The 16,693-nt window shown below is 34.7% G+C and overlaps 3 protein-coding genes across 3 annotated transcripts; 1 reads left to right on the forward strand and 2 right to left on the reverse strand.

Moving 5' to 3' along the window:
* The first annotated feature begins 2,328 nt into the window (after window positions 1-2,328).
* On the forward strand, window positions 2,329-4,568 carry LOC131026652 (salt tolerance receptor-like cytoplasmic kinase 1). Its single transcript, XM_057956567.1, has 2 exons — window positions 2,329-2,947; window positions 3,747-4,568. The coding sequence occupies exons 1-2, from the start codon at window positions 2,572-2,574 to the stop codon at window positions 4,397-4,399; spliced, it is 1,029 nt and encodes a 342-aa protein (XP_057812550.1). The 5' UTR covers window positions 2,329-2,571; the 3' UTR covers window positions 4,400-4,568.
* An 879-nt stretch (window positions 4,569-5,447) lies between these two features.
* Window positions 5,448-11,933, reverse strand: LOC131026615 (cineole synthase 1, chloroplastic-like). The gene is made up of 7 exons (XM_057956529.1): window positions 11,639-11,933; window positions 10,979-11,258; window positions 10,287-10,665; window positions 9,117-9,335; window positions 8,333-8,471; window positions 7,130-7,378; window positions 5,448-5,879 (listed from the first exon to the last, which is right to left on the reverse strand). Exons 1-7 carry the CDS (start codon window positions 11,894-11,896, stop codon window positions 5,586-5,588), a joined length of 1,818 nt encoding a protein of 605 aa, XP_057812512.1. The 5' UTR covers window positions 11,897-11,933; the 3' UTR covers window positions 5,448-5,585.
* Window positions 11,934-13,542: 1,609 nt separating this feature from the next.
* Window positions 13,543-16,516, reverse strand: LOC130984925 (uncharacterized). The gene is made up of 4 exons (XM_057907638.1): window positions 16,342-16,516; window positions 15,281-15,452; window positions 14,524-14,640; window positions 13,543-13,891 (listed from the first exon to the last, which is right to left on the reverse strand). Exons 1-4 carry the CDS (start codon window positions 16,449-16,451, stop codon window positions 13,721-13,723), a joined length of 570 nt encoding a protein of 189 aa, XP_057763621.1. The 5' UTR covers window positions 16,452-16,516; the 3' UTR covers window positions 13,543-13,720.
* Between the last annotated feature and the right edge of the window lie 177 nt (window positions 16,517-16,693).

Genomic DNA, 16,693 nt, shown 5'->3' on the forward strand with positions numbered 1-16,693 from the left:
TTCATATTAAAAGTATTTTCAAAATTGCCATTGAAATCAATTTCAAATTGATTTGAAATCAATTTCTAATTGAAAACTGCTGTTTTAATATAGTATAGATATATACATATTTATAATAATTATCATTTCTATTATGCTAAAATTATTTTTTTTTTATAGTTTTAATCATGATAACTCTTAACTATTTACTTGTTATTTTATATTTCTAACTACCCATAAAAATTTAAAATAAATAAGGATATTATAAATATGAGCATCATGCGGTGCACACCATTTACAAGCACCTATACGATTAATTGAATACCACTTACGTGTAGTCCATATTAGCAATTTTCTTTTTCATTTTTTTTTCTAATACTCGTAAATTTTCCCTTTAGTTTCAAAGAGATGAATAAATTTAATAAATTAGCTTTTGGTTTTGATTTGATTTGTAAAATTAATGTTTTTTATCATGATATTTGAGATATAGAAGAATTAAAACTAATTAGAAACAAACATGCTATACGTCAACATTGCTCATGCATGACAAGTGCTCTCAAATTATGTGCAAAAAATATTAATTCTCTAATAAATAGAGTGAGGAGATTTTTAGGACAATAACTTATGTTGATTTGGAAATTAGGACAAAAACTTTCGGACTTGTAAAAATAGGACACTAATTTTTTTAGAGTAAAATAGGACACTAATTAATAAGCGTCGTAAAAATAGGATATTTCTCGGCTGATAATTGACCGAAAAATGTCTTGCGGATGCAACACTTATTAATTAGTGTCCTATTTTACTCTAAAAAAAATTAGTGTCCTATTTTTACAAGTCCGAAAGTTTTTGTCCTAATTTTCAAATCAATCTAAGTTATTGTCCTAAAAAACCCTCGAACTCCTAACAAATATATCAAACTTTATTAGAATCCACACTTTAATAATAATAATAATAATAATAATAATAATAATAATAATAATAATAATAATAATAATAATAATAAATTTGCAATGATAGAGTTGAGTGAGGGTACCAACTCTTCTATCAAGATTTCTGTATGTGGTCTACTCGACCGGAGTGGATGTCCGGTCCCATTTCTCCGCTGTCATTTCTCAAAAAATTCCAACTTAATTTTAGAAGTAATTAAACAACATAAAACAAACCTTTCAATTAAAAAAAAACATAAAATAAATACAACGATTAGCAAAATGAAGGCCTTAATGAATAGTCAAAACCTCAAACCACACGCTAATATTTATATAACCCATACTTGCCAAAAAGCAATTCCAATAAAAATGTGTTTAATTACTCTAAAACAAGGATTAATTTAATTAATGAAGGCGTGTTTGTATCATGTACCTGGCTAGGGACATGCCAACAGCAACTTGGCCCCACCGTTGATTGGGTTGCTTAGCCGGCTCTCTTTAATTATCTTAAGGATTAATCATTTTTTGTTTGGGTTCTCTAACAAATATTTTTAATTTTTGTTTATTGTTAAATAACTCTTGATCTTTAAAATATCTCGCTATACGAAATTCAGCAATATAATGATGATCTGTCAGCTCGTTGAATTTTTAGATGGAACAATATCGTTTTATTAGACGGGGTGAAAAGAAGACTGCAGCTAGGAATCTGATAAGATGTCTTAACATTCCATCGCTAAATTTTGTATAAATGAGAATTGGAGATTTTTTTTAGAAAATGCTGAAAATTGGGGAAATAAAACATGATTAATACTTATATTAATAAGGGTTAATAGTGTTTTATGTCCCGAACTATCAGCGTTTTCCACAAAATGTACCGAGCTTTCATTTTCTCTTAAAAAACCTTGAACTTTCAGTTTTTTCCATAAAATGTCCCACTATATAAAATTTGGTGACAAAAGGATGAATTATCTCGCCGAAGAAAATATTTTGAGGACTGCCATTGTTGGAAAACACTGAAAGTTCGAGGTTTTTATCATCTTTCTGTCATCAAATTTTGTATAGCGGGACATTTTATAGAAAAAATTGAAAGTTCAGGGTTTTTTAGGAGAAAATGAAAGTTCAGGACATTTTGTGGAAAACGCTGAAAGTTCGGGACATAAAACACTATTAACCTTATTAATAAATTCCAATTTAAATTTAGAAAACATCCATTTTATTACAATAAGTATTTATTCCAAGAACAACTCCAATTCTTTGAACACATCAATGTTCACATATAAATTAATCCCACACACGATTAAAATAATTTATTTTCAGCTCTAGTTCTCTGACATGCTCAATGGTCCAAATCAGTTGTTGTTACCAAACTCAAGAAAATAAAATAAATATATATGTAGGAATCATGAGTGCCTCACCTTCCAACACTAGTTCACAAAATCCATGATTTGCACGAATCCACAAACATATTTTTGTCTGTGGGATCATTAGTCCCTGGGGCCTTCGCTCCCTTCCTCGTCCCCGTCCACGTCCACGTCTTCGTCCTCTTTCGTATTTTGTCTTTAACCAAACGCGCTCGTGCAACAATTTCCTAGAAATTTCCCTAAATCAAAGGGTATATATAAATTAATATATACCTCAATTAAGCAAGTGATAGTAGCATATACCGATGGGGTTCGTGAAGTTTTTGAAGTTTCTCCGGCTCAAGCTGAGGGGGAGGAGGGCCGCGGAGAGGGTCGTGGCCCTCGACATCAACGGAGAAGACGACGTGGGAGACGTCTTCTCGAAAGGCACATTAGCGCGTGTATTTGCGTGGGAAGAGATCGAGAAATTCACGATGAATTTTTCGCATGTGATCGGATATGGAGGGTTTAGCACCGTGTATCTTGCGAAGCTCGCGGATTCGTCGACGGCGGCGGCGGCGAAGATCCAGTTCCGATGCACGCAGCGTTTGGACGAAGCTTATAAGCAGGAATTGGAGATTTTGCTTCGAATCAAACACCCATATATTGTGAAGTTGCTTGGATATTGTGGTGATGATAGAGGTACGTTGAAACTACAAAGTATTTAATTTTTAATTAATAAGGAAAAAGGAAATAAAGTATTTTTGAGGTTTTGACACTTTTTAATTTTATATGAGATTGATTCAATACTTTTCTTTGTAAATTAGTATTGATTTTTTGAAATTTGACTTTTTCTTCTTAATGAAAAATTGATTACTTTCTTTTAATTGCAAAAGAACATGATTTGAACATAAACGCAAAATAAAAATGAAAAAACTAAAAAATTTACGTATACGGACTAAGATTTTGCAATTATGAAAGAATAATATGAAACTACATGGACTTAAATATATCATATTCCTTTAAGAATAATTTAATTTACATATAGGGTTAATAAGGAATGATACAAATGAGTTCAAGTACATATGGTATAAAATAAGAATTATTAATTTTCAGCTTTTTAGATGGTGAAAATCGACATTCAATTTATAGTTTTTGAATTCGTGATCCAGAGTTCGAATTTCATAGATGGCGAAAATTTTTATTTCATTGAATTCATTCGCATAGAAGACTTATGTTTAAGTCACATAGACAATTCTGACATCCACTTCAACACTCATTTCCCTGGAAATATTCGTCATGTGCAAAATAAAAATAAAAATTCGTGTATTTAGACACGCGCAAAATTTTAAGTTTATGTACAAAATAAAAAATATATGAAATTTCATGTATTACCGAACCAAATTAAATCACAATAATATAATAACCTCAATTAACTTCAATATTTTTCATTATTATTTCCATATATACCGATATTGATTTCTCTTTATTAAATTTACAGAAGAAGGCACATTAATATTGGAGCACGCAGCAAACGGCAATCTGCATGAAAAACTCCACAACTCGAGCTCGAGCTCGAGCCTCTCATGGCGGCGACGTATGGCCATAGCCTTCCAGCTCGCCACCGCCATAGATTACCTCCACCAAAACTGCATCATCCACTGCGACATCAAATCTCCCAACATCTTACTCGACGAGCACCTGAGCTGCAAGCTCTGCGATTTCGGCTCATCGAAAATGGGATTCGCTTCCCTCGTGGCCCCTCCTTCGAAGAGCCGAGCCACGATGCTCGGCTCTCCGGGCTACGTGGACCCTCACTACATGAGGACCGGGCTCGCCTCGAAGAAGAGCGACGTGTACAGCTTTGGAGTGGTTCTGTTGGAGCTCGTGTCCGGGATGGAAGCCCTCGACCCGTTGACCGGGGAGAGGCTGACGGCCAGGGCGGGGCCCATGCTCCGGGAGGCGGAGAGGGTGGTCGAGATAGTGGACCCGCGGCTTCTGAGCCGCGGGGATTTCGAGCTGGAGGAGGCTAGGGCCGTGGCTGCGTTGGCGGCCACGTGCCTTAGCGACTCGCCCGCGCATCGGCCGGCGATTTCGGATGTCTTGATCGCTATGAGAGAGAAAGTTCCGTCAATATCATGTTTGGTACGATAAGAAGATGTTTTGTTTTTGTTTGCACAATTAGGGTTGATGTTTCATCTCGTATTTTACTGAACATCCGGTATATATGTTAGGTGTATATTGGTGATGTTGCTTTATACAAAAAAAAAAAAAAGTGTGACATTTTATAATTTCTTCAAAGAATTTTGGTCTTGCTCCGCAAGCAGATATCTAGTGTATTGAATATTGGTGCTCAATTAAATTCATATGCTTCTATCGTCGTCTTAATTCAATAGGTCATAAGACCTGGTCACATATATTAAGAAATGAATAGTAGAGAAAAAGTAACCTTTTGGGGTATATTTGTATAAAGAAAAGATTAATTGCCTGTAAATTCATGAAGATTCTTTTTTTTTTTTCGGATGTTTTTAATGGCTTTTTAATTTTGTATAGTAATCCACCAGCTGTAAATTTCTTCTTAATGTTCCTGCCGAAATCCAACCAAATTTCTTCTTTTTCAAGACCCTACAAGATTACAAATATCAGTAAAAAGAAAAGAATCATCAACCATCAATTAATATATTAGAGTTCATTAGATTACCTTTTAATTTGCTGAAAAATGAAGGTCTAATCATAAGTCATTGCCATATGTAATTTGGTCGGTGACAAACATTAGCAAGATTTACAGATGGTGAATTACTGTGCAAAATTTAAAAGTAATGGGAAACATCTAAAAAAAATAAAATTTCGTGAATTTGCAAATAATTAACCCTAATAAAGTAGGAAAGAGAAATGAAGATATTCTTTGTAAATTGAAAAGATAGATAACTATTTATAGTCCACGTACAATTATATATGGTGTAAATATTGAGTTATGTGCGAGTGTTTGTTATATATTGATTTTCTATTTTATAAATTGACACATTGAAATCACAAGCCCAAAAAAAAGTGACTTATTGAACTGAGACGAAGAGAGTAGTATAAGGAACTATATCACAAATATTGGGAAATTTTGCTGAAGAGTCATCTAGTACCCTCCCTCTCTATTTCTCCATAAATTGTGAAATGAATTAAATGTATTATTTTAGCATAAGCTAGCTAGTTCGATCATGAATGCATTAGTAAAGTTCGAATAAACGACTAGTCAATTATAAATATATTTTAAAGAGCTTACAAGCTCAGCCAAACACCCTCTAAGTATAGCATCTCCATTTCGACACGAAGAGAAATGGAGCGTTGATCAGACGAAAGGGCGGAACAAGCAGCCGGTCATCTGGCGATGTATGATGGGGTGTTGTATGCCATGGCCGTCTCCGTAGTGGTACATATACTGCGCCATTCTTCCCAAATCCACCGCGCATCCTATGAAATCTTGGCAAAATGGAGAATCCTTCGCCACTCTATCCGAGTTCATCTTCTTCCACGTCTCCGCGATCAACCCTTTCACGTGCTCTCGCGCCTCAGCCTCCGAGGCGTTGTTGTCGCTCATGTAGCACTGGATTGATTTCGGCACGTCGCCTCTGCTCACCTCATCCTGCGCATACATGCATATCTTTATTATTAAAAAATATATATATATTCCCTCCGTCCCGGTCAAAGTGGTACACTTCTTTTGGGCACGTAATTTAAGGAGAATAAAATTGTAGTGTAAAGGTGTGTAAATGTATGTGGGGCCACATTGTTTGTAGTGTAAAATTATTACCAAAAAAGGAAATGCACCACTTTCGGTGGGACAGTCCAAAAAGGAATACGCACCACTTTCGGTGGGACGGAGGGAGTAATAATAATCTGATCGGAGTTATATTTTCTACATTTTGAGTTTGAGACAATTTTCTTACAATTTGAGTTAGTGATAGGGGCTATATATTGTACAATAATTCACACAAAATATAGATATCCTCTTAGGTCTCCCCATGAATTTTAGGTAGAATATGGTTAATTCTGGACTAAGAAGTATTTTGATCGTGAATTATAGGTAAAATAAAGTCAATTTACGAAAGTTTTGTAGTTGTGATGAATTGTAGGCAAAACAAGGTGATCGATTCACGATTAAAGAGCTTCGTAAATGTGAATTATTAGTAATAATTAATACTCCCTCCGTCCCACTGTATCTGAGACTCTTTCTATTTAAGGCGTCCCATTGTAAGTGAGACTTTTTCATTTTTTGGTAAAGATTTTATCTTTTAAACATATTTTCACTTTTTCACCTACAAACAAAATACACTTTTCTTAATTTTCGTATAAAAAAAAAAGTCTCACATACAGTAGGACGGATGGAGTAATTACAATTGTTTCTATCTTCATAGCTACTCCATCCATACATAAAATTAATATCTTCCCAATAATCCCATGCCAGCACGAGTTTTAAGAAAATTAGTTATGTATTTGATGAATGAAGAAGCAGTCCCACAATTTAGAAAAATAGCGCTAGCTAGTTAATAAAAATTGTGTGTCCACTAGTGACAATGTGAAAATTTTAATAGTGAATTATATCCAAATGAGGAGTACGAAATGTTTTTATGGATAGATGAAAACTGAACGTAGGAAGATGTTTCATGGACGAATGAATAAGTTATTTTTTTTATCTTCTCTATAGCAGTCATCCCTTCATGATACCCAAACAGTGAAGACCTTCTATTAACACAGTAAGGCCTAGCGTTCAAACTTTAAACCCCACTGTTCTCCTTCCCCCAAGTACGTAACAAAAAAAAAAACAAAAAAAACTATTTTAATTAGTAGTTCAATCGAGGGGTAATTGCGAATAAATGAATGTGTAGAACATACCACAGAGGTGCCTAAATCATCAGCAAGTCGCAGGATGATTGATGACCAACGAACTAAATCGTGGTATCCGTAGAGAGTGTCGGAAGCCTCCTTTGTGAGAGCTCGTGTTACTCGGAAGAATGCATGGGTTAGAATAACATGGCCTCCGATTGACATCCATGAGATGTTGAGATACTCTTCCAAATTTGGTTTGTGTCCATTGTGGTACCATTTTGCCTCTATCATATATGCCTCCACCAAATCCCTCCACTGCAAGTATATATATGTCTATATATCAACTCACAAACATAGGGTTGAATTATAGTAAAGATTTGATTTTTCGTAAAAACAACGAACCTCTTGCACTTAATCTATAAAGTAATTATGTTTAACTTATAAGGTAATTGCGCCCACCATGAGATTCGAACTCAGGACCACGAGTTCACTGCAATTTCTTTTACGAAAAATGAGGTTTTTATTTGATCATAATCCCACAAACACAAACATGTATTCCCTCTGTTCACAAAGATTGTGTTTTTATTGCTATTTTTGTCTGTCCATAAAAATTGTGTCTTTTCTTTTTTTAGAAACTTCCTTTATACTTTAAACCTCATTCGCACTCAGTATTTACAAAATACTCACCCTTTATTTTTTCAATTTGGTGGGCCCTATACTATCCTTTAACACTAAAATCACATCTTTCAACTTTTTTATTAAAACTCGTGCCCTCCACTCCACCACACACTGTTTGTGGACGGAGGGAGTATATGCATGGTTGGATTATAATAAAGACCTGATCTTCTGTACAAACAACGAACAAAGTAACTATATAGTAACTGCATTTAACATTTAAGGGGTGTTTGTTTTTCAGAATTAGTCTATATATAGATGGAAAAAAAAAAAAACCATATGTATGACTAATCCATTATTCAAATGATAGTTCCTCATATTTGAGTTAATTTTGTCTGATTCATATCTCATTGCAAGGGTAAAGGATTAGAGAAATCGTAATAATCTGGATAAAAATATTCAATTATATATCTTATCAATCATAAATAGTAAACGCCCTTAAACTAACTACGTCCTGGGATTCGAACCCAATACCACAAATTCATTAAAATTCAATACAGAAAAATTGTATTTTTGTTTGATCATAATCCTATATATGTCCGTATATTAATTATTATCAAACTTGCTGAATGAATATAATAAATAATTAATTACCGTTTTTCGCAGATAAGGAATGACGTTGAAACCTTGCTCTTTGAGAACGTCGTAGGCTGTGTCGTTGACAAAGTTATCCAATGCAAGAAAGCACAATTGCATGTAGCTTGGCAGTTGGTCGATTGAACTGATATCCCATCTGAGGTTTTACAAATCCCACAGTTGAGTTTTTTTCATTTTTTTGTTGAAATTTTCAAAATTCAAATACTTGTGCATATGTCAAATTGGAATCACACATGAACATAAAAGTTACTTCTTGTTTTCAGAATTGAGAACTAATTAAAGAACTAATAAAAAATTAAAATCCCCGAGTCAGAGGATTTTTTAAGACAGTAACTTATGTTGATTTCAAAATTAGGACAAAAACTTTCGAACTTGTAAAAATAGGACACTAACTTTTTTTAAGAGTAAAATAGGACACTAATTAATAAGCGTCGTAAAAATAGGATATTTCTAGGCCGATAATTGGCTGAGAAATATCCTGCGGGTGCAACACTTATTAATTAGTGTCCTATTTTTACAAGTCCGAAAGTTTTTGTCCTAATTTTCAAATCAATCTAAGTTACTGACCTAAAAAACCTTCGAACTCTATAAAAAGATGTATTGAAATTTCGGTTCGGGTTGAAACCAAATATTTTTGGCTCAGCCCGAACCGAAACAAAAATAATTTTAGTTCGAAAAATTCAATCCAAACCAAATCGAATTTGCTCTTTCAAACCAAAGCAAAGCAATAATTTCGATTTGGTTTGGTGGGATTTTTTGACTTAGGTCTGGGATTGCTCACCTTCGAATGGCCTCTGTGAATTGTTCGAGTTCTTCTAAGGTGCCATAGACATCATAAACATCATCTAGGGTTGTAATAAGAGCATTGACTTTGCCCACTGTTATCCTCGCATTCGCATGTTGACGAGGCTGCACGATCCCAGTTGTCCAAAAGTAGCATTCCACTAACCTGTCCCTCGCGAAGGGGAGCTTCTCAACGATGCTCGTATTTCTCCACCACCTATATTTATATATATGTATAAAGTTAATTATAGTTTATAGCCTGAATTTTCAGTGAATTTCAGTTTGTAGCCTCAACTTCGACTTAGTGTTTGTATGTCCAGAACTTTGAGAATTTGTTTAGTTATGACCTTATTAAAACCTTTTCCGATGTCAAAAGTGGATTTTTCGGTGAAATGGTTTGCAATTTTGGACGTTCATCCGAAACTGCAAGCTAGAATATCCACTTTTGACATCGGGAAGTTTTAATAAAAGTCATAATTAAACAATTTCTCAAAATTCAGGACATAGAAAATAAGTCGAAGTTAATTAGAAACTAGAGTTTTCAGACTTCATTATACTCCCTCCGTCCCAAACGAAATGTCCTATTTATTTTCGGCACGGAGATTAAGAAATGTGTATAAAGTAGATAAAGTGGGTTGGTGGAAATTATTTAAATATTAAGTATAGAGAGAGTGTGTATTGGGAAACAGGACATTTCGTTTGGGACAGCCCAAAAAGGAAAACAGGACATTTCGTTTGGGACGGAGGGAGTAATTTATAGCATGATCATTCAATGAATTTCAGTTTGTAGCCTTAATTTCGACTTATTTTTTATATCTTCAAAACTTCGAAAAATTATTTAATCATGACCTTATTAAATTTTTCCAGTGTCAGAAGTGGATTTTTCGGCCAAATGGCTTGCAGTTTCGGACGATCGTTTGAGGGTAAACTTTGACCTCACAAGGAGTATATTAGCGGTTTACCTCAACCAATCGTCCAAAATGGCAAGCCATTGGCCAGAATATCCACTTCCGATGGCGGAAAATTTTAAACAGATCATAAACAATTTCTCAAAGTTCGGGTATACAAAAAAATAAGATAAAATTAGGTCTACACAAATTGAAATTCACTAAAAGTTCATGCTATAGACTATAATTAATTAAACCCTATATGATATATTTCACTTCACCCCAAGTCTTGTTTGAGTTCTTCTTGGTATTGTGCTTGAACCATATTAAGGTCCAACACGGCAAGCTCCAACACCGACGGATTTATGTCGTTTCTTCTCTTATATGCATCGATCCACACACTTGCATTTGCCCTTTGAATCCTCCAATGAATTGGGATGTCCAAAGAATACCGTATCCACGTCGAAAGGTAGTCATCATCTATTTTATCATTGAGTTTTTCCTGCAAAATTTTGTTAGCAAATTCTCTAGCTAGCTCGAGCTTGTCTTCGCCTTCCGTCAACAAGAAAGAGGCTTCGTAGAGCTGCAGCAATCCTCTGGTGTCGTCGAAGAGGCTCAGCTTGAACTCACCCTCCTCGTTCTTGAAACAGTCCAACACCTCTGCGAAAATCAACATATGCATGATTTCAATCTAGAGTCAGAGGATTTTTTTAGGACAATAACTTATGTTGATTTGGAAATTAGGACTATTTTAATATATTAATTTAGTCATATATATATTACTCCCACGTCCACAAAAAATTTACTACATTATGAACGACACAAGTTTTAATAAATGTGAGTGAAGTCTCACTTTAAATGCGAGTGTTGTATATAGACCATATTACTATAAATGGAAGTGCCAATTTTTTTGTGGACTGACCAAAAATGAAATTATGGCTAATTTTTTGTAGACGAAAGGAGTAGTTAGAACCTTGAGCAACTCGAAAACCATGTTCTCGGAGGAGTCTGAATGCAAGAGCCGTCGAGTAGAGATCCCTTTCTTCTTTCATCTCGCCCTTCTCGTAATAGTATTTATTGTCCAAATATACAGAATTTAGGATTTCTTTGAATTCAATCTGGAAATGGTCCGAGAGACCCAGCCTCTGCAAGTCGTCGATCAACTCGAGCTGTCGAATCGGATCAGTTTCTTTCTTCAGTTTCATCTTCACTTGCATTATTAGTTCAGAAGCCCTTCTCATGTGCCTTTCTTCCTACACAATTTGAAATAACTATTATTGCATAGATAGCGTACAAAACTACTTAGTGAACCCTAGTTCATTATATCAAAGTTATACTGACACATACTCCCTCCGTCCCATTGATAGTGACTCACTTTATCCAGGCACGGGAACTAAGGGCCGTAACTATTTTCTATTTTTGAACTAGGCGATTATCAATGATCCAGACAAAAATAGAAAGTATGTCATTATCAATGGGACGATGGGAGTAATTAATTAAAATTCAAAATGGAACATGGATTGGGACACCAAATGTGGGACAGAAGATCCCGTGTGCCTCTTATGATAAATTTACAACCAAAGAGAACGCATAGTTATTAAAATGCAAAAACAGTTTTGAGTTTGTATCATGCCTTATAATCACTGTGGAGCGATTGGATGTAGTCGGCGTCCCAACGGGAAGGGCTGTAGTTTCCAGATCGCCGCTGTGTTGGTAGCTGATCAGCAGTGAGTTGCGAGGAGCAACGCAGGCGGCGGAGACGAGCAGCATCAGCACTAGTGCTGATTCTGCTACTAGTAGACATTTTTAAAGACTTGATGTCTGAGTTATGAAGATGAAGATGATTAGCTAGGTTCCTAGGAATTGCCATTTGTATTGAAACGCTACACATTTTGAGATTAATCTATCTTTGTTTTGATCCCTATTTTGGCTCTTACCTTGAACTTGCATGTCTCTATTTATAGGCAACTTCCACATTTGTGCATGCATGGTTGCCTTTCTCATATGCAATGCAATAGAAGGTACACATTTTTGGCATGTCATTAATGAAATGAAATAGTTATGCTCTCATTGAAGGTAGACTACATTTATCATGGCTAGTGTTTTTTTATAATTCTTGATAAAGCTAGCTGTTGTCAAATAGTAATGTATTTTGACAACTAATATATACTTAATTAGCATGACTGCAAAAAATAAGGGTGTCAATTCATGACTATATAGCATGCTCTCCTTTTGGATGTTAATTTATAATGAATAAATGAGGCATATATAAGAAAATATATGTGAAAATTTTATCACACTAATTATTTTATCTCATGTTCCTTATGGTGGAAAATTTTATCTCATGTTTATTGACATGTGTACAATCATTCACGAATGCAACAGGAGATGTCACATTATATTGGAATGCAATAGAATATTACAATTGCGCTCTACAAGCACATATCTAGCTAGTCATGTATTAATTGGTGCTCAATTATTTCATCTATATCACAAATATTGAAAAATATGCTTAAAAAAACATCTAGTACCTCCCCCCCTCTAATTCTTCATAAATTATGAATGAATAATGTATTATTTTAGTAAATGTAGGTTTCTAATCTAGAAACTAGAAAGCATTAGTAAAATTTGAATAGACGACTAATAAATACCTTCAAGATTGGCATTAAATATACCTAGCTATCTATATATATGTTAAAATGCGTTGAAATTAATTTGAATAGACGACTACTTAAGATTTTGGGGTTGGTTAGCGTGAAAACCATAATTTAAAATGTTGAGAATTCATGTGTGGCATTCATCCATCAATATGATGCATTCACCGTATATCTCCACGATCGAAGGGTTGAAAATAGTTCTCGATTCTCATTTTAAATAAAAATTATTATCTTGAATCTGATGCATCCACCATATATATACTCCATTAAACATGATTTATTTATACATTTTTATTGATTATTTCTTAGTTATCATCAAAATTTATTAAAATTTGTTATAGATATTTTGATCGAGCTAGCATTAATTATCATTTATTAGTCATGATGTTCTATATGTTTTTCCACTGTAGTAGGTGAGTGCGAAGTTTCTAATCGTGCTTAAATCCCATAAAACAATTAGGTGGATGAGGCGGTGGTACCCAAAAGAGAGTGGGGTTGGAGGAGGGACGAGTAACGCTCGTAACGCTCATTCATAACGTATGACTTGATACTGTTATACATACATATGGATAGCACTACATACATAACAAATATTTATAAAAACCGTTGTCTTTTACGAAAAATGCGAAAATCTTTGTTATGTATGTGCAATTTTTTAGTATAGTATGTCCTCTTAGTCTTAGCGTTCTCAAGTACACTAGCTATTAATTTTAGCCACACAATCTAACCTTGTGAATAAATAAACGTTTCTTAGATTTTTTTTTTTTATCGATATTTTTATTGAAGCTGTTGATTGCTGTCTTGACAAAATATTTAGCCAAATTGAAGAGGTAAGCGATTCGTAGTTTTTACATGAAATGCTGTTTTATTTGATCCCAAATTTCCCAATCCAACTTTCGACCATTTTAGATGATAAAAAGTTTGTATTACATCTGAAAATCCAGAATGTGAACATAACTACATGTACACATTAATGCAAACGGTTTGTAGGCATATCAAACAAATAATGACCTCAAATCTGAGGTTAATCTTCAAGTTCCCAAAACGGATGGAGAATTTTATTGCTCCTCCGTTTCTGATGAGCTTGAGTTTTTCGATAGGTTCCGCGAGCCATGCTTGATTCTCTCCGAACACGACTGGTTTTGTGAAAACTTGGACAGCCCCTGTCTCAGAGCGCCCAGGTTCACGCCATTGCCAACCAAGATGCTCGTAACACCGATATTAGAAACCTAGCCGTGACGAATAATAAAATAAAGGGGACATTTATTTTTGAGGATTAGTCTTAAAAGATAAAAAATAGTATAGGCTAATTCAATGTTTATTCAGATGGATTAGAACCTCGGGATATCCCAAGATCCTTCATAATTTCCATCGTGAGCTATTTTTTCTTGATTCATATCCTATTTAAATGGTGAAATTAGAGAAATCATCGTTACTCAGTCATGTATCTTATCAATTATAAAAAATAAGGGATTAATCATGTTTTGCATTTCCAACTTTCAACGTTTTTAAGAAAATGTCTCAAACTTTCATTTCTATTAAAAAACCTCCAACATTCGGCGTTTTTCAAAAAATAAACCATTATACAAAATTCAGCAACAGAAAGATGAGTTACAATGCCGGATTCTTAGGTGATACCGTTTTATAGGATGAGGTGAAAAAATATTCCACCTAAGAATGTGGCGAGTGAATCCATGTTTTCGTTGTTGAATTCTGTATAGCAGGATATTTTTTAGAAAATACAAAAAGTTGGAGGTTTTTTAGTAGAAGACGAAAGCTCTGAGACATTTTATGGTAGAAGTTAAAAACTAGAGACACAAATAAGGATTAACCCTCAAGAGAAGTATTGTAGAAGTCTTACTGCCTCTATATTGCGATCCTCGTCATCAAAAAATAGCATTTCAGTGTATGGAATGTTGGTCCTCCTTTTAATTCTTTGAAAATGATCAATCTTGTGAGTCCTGCTCGAAAAAATTTCCTGAAAATTTAGAAAATATTCAACACAATCGAAACTCAGCACATATATTATTCAAAATCTCAACCTTAATGCTTCAATGGCTGGAAGAATATTCCGTCATAATTTTGAGTTCAAAACTTATGCTCAAGTTGGGAGTTATAACGTTATTCTTCACTTAGGGTGCGTTTACTTTGATGGATAAATTTATCATGGAAAAAAGAGGGATAACAAAAATTTAAGCCTTTGAATGCCTCCTATCTTTTCCCACATTTTATACATAAGAGAAGTTCACCATTTTTCCTTCCTTATTTTCACTTCAAGGAGGTATAATACTCCCTCCGTCCCAAACGAAATGTCCTACTTCTTTTCGACACGGTGATTAAGAAATGTGTATAAAGTAGATAAAGTGGGTTAGTGGAAATATTTAAATATTAAGTATAGAGAGAGAGTGTATTGCCAAAAAAGGAAATAAGACATTTCGTTTGGGACAGCCCAAAAAGGAAAACAGGACATTTCGTTTGGAACGGAGGGAGTATTAAATAGCCCTAATAAAAAAGGTCAAACAGCTTAAGAGAGTTTTCGTTGATTTTTCAGCATTTACTCTATTCGGATAAGAAAAAAGATTTGTTAACACAGAGAGCCAACGCTATGATGTGCTTACCTGAGCAACAAACAATGATTTTATCCCCAATTTATCAAGAAAAGTGTTAGCTATATCAGGAGTTGGTGATCTTGAGGCAATTGCAATCTTAACACCTTTATCCTTGAGGGCGTAGAGAATGCCCTTCGCATGAGGATACACTCTCGGCATATCCCGTTTCGACCGACATTCGCTGGAAACAAAGATAATCAACTCTTAAACGTTCTTTTTGATTGATAAATTTATCATGGGAAAATGAAAGCTAACAAAAATGTATGCCTATAAATGTCTCATTTTCAACAAAACATAAAATTCACCATTTTCATTCCTTCTTTTCACTTTAAGGAGAGATAATATTATTACACCAAAAAAGAAGTGATAATATTATCCCTCCTTGAAGTGAAATGAAGGAACTAAATATGGCGAAAAGAAGGAACAAAAATGGAGTCTAATTTTTCACACGATTGTCGATTGCCCCAAAATTAAAATGCTGAGACGGATGCTTAAAATGTCAACATGGCTTACACGGATAATGTACAAAACGACGTAGTTGGATCTCTAAACCGCTTCAGCTAGCTACAATTACATTAATTTGCCACTTCAGTTTGATACGATGACATTAATTCGCCGGAAATTGACAATCGTGTGAGAAATCAAAACTATTGAAAACTCGTGTATTTAGAGGACGTGCAAAATTAGAATTGAATGAATGCTCATGTATTTAGGTGCAATCACCCCAAAAAATCTACGTCTAGTAGTTTTTAAATATTGCCCAAAACATCGCAGAAATCCCCAATTTGAAGAAATTTGTCATCAATTTCTTCCCTCTTCTTAGCAACTACCCAACTATAACTCAAATTCTCAGAAATCTTTGCATCAAAATCTAAAAATTCCATTATTCCACTTAAACAACTCGATATTGATATACCTTTGAGCTTCCCAATTATCTTATCTTGTTTCCAGGTTATTAAACTCGATGACAAAGAAAAATTGGGGAAAAGTAGCAACTACGGCATAATTCACCATCAAAAAATCAAGTAGAAATGGGAAATAAGATTGCGAAAGGAAGCGAGTTGGAGTACCAGTAGAAAGGCCAGAGAGTATAATCGAGATCGAAGACGACGAGGCGAGGCAGCAACTGAAACAGACCCATAATCTCCATTGCTTCGTTCTTCACCCTCTCATCTCCCATCCTCTCTCTCTCTCTACTTGTGTCTCTCTCTCTAGATTTTCTTTATTAACATAACATAACATCTAAAAAAAACATGCCATACATAGTTGCCAATTGGGCTGGGTCGGCCCACCACAATTTAGGCTCAGCGGCCCAAGTTAGCGAATGAGTCGGGTCGGGCCTAGGCTAGCATTCCGGCCCAGATCAGGACCATTTATTCTACGGAATGAGTTTGGATCGGGTCTGGCCTAGGTTGGAGGTGA

This window comes from Salvia miltiorrhiza, chromosome 5 (assembly GCF_028751815.1).
Source record: "Salvia miltiorrhiza cultivar Shanhuang (shh) chromosome 5, IMPLAD_Smil_shh, whole genome shotgun sequence".
Lineage (NCBI taxonomy): Eukaryota > Viridiplantae > Streptophyta > Magnoliopsida > Lamiales > Lamiaceae > Salvia > Salvia miltiorrhiza.

Excerpts from the sequence above, each read along its gene's own strand:
- LOC131026652 (XM_057956567.1), top strand. The coding sequence starts at position 2,572 with ATGGGGTTCGTGAAGTTTTTGAAGTTTCTCCGGCTCAAGCTGAGGGGG. Across the intron at positions 2,948-3,746 it reads ATATTGTGGTGATGATAGAG|AAGAAGGCACATTAATATTG; the intron begins GTACGTTGAAAC and ends TTAAATTTACAG.
- LOC131026615 (XM_057956529.1), bottom strand. The coding sequence starts at position 11,896 with ATGTGTAGCGTTTCAATACAAATGGCAATTCCTAGGAACCTAGCTAAT. Across the intron at positions 7,379-8,332 it reads TTCCTTATCTGCGAAAAACG|TGGAGGGATTTGGTGGAGGC; the intron begins GTAATTAATTAT and ends ATATACTTGCAG. Across the intron at positions 5,880-7,129 it reads ATGATTTAGGCACCTCTGTG|GATGAGGTGAGCAGAGGCGA; the intron begins GTATGTTCTACA and ends ATGTATGCGCAG.
- LOC130984925 (XM_057907638.1), bottom strand. The coding sequence starts at position 16,451 with ATGGGAGATGAGAGGGTGAAGAACGAAGCAATGGAGATTATGGGTCTG. Across the intron at positions 15,453-16,341 it reads ACTCTCTGGCCTTTCTACTG|CGAATGTCGGTCGAAACGGG; the intron begins GTACTCCAACTC and ends CTTTGTTTCCAG. Across the intron at positions 13,892-14,523 it reads AGGATCGCAATATAGAGGCA|GTTTCTAATATCGGTGTTAC; the intron begins GTAAGACTTCTA and ends CGTCACGGCTAG.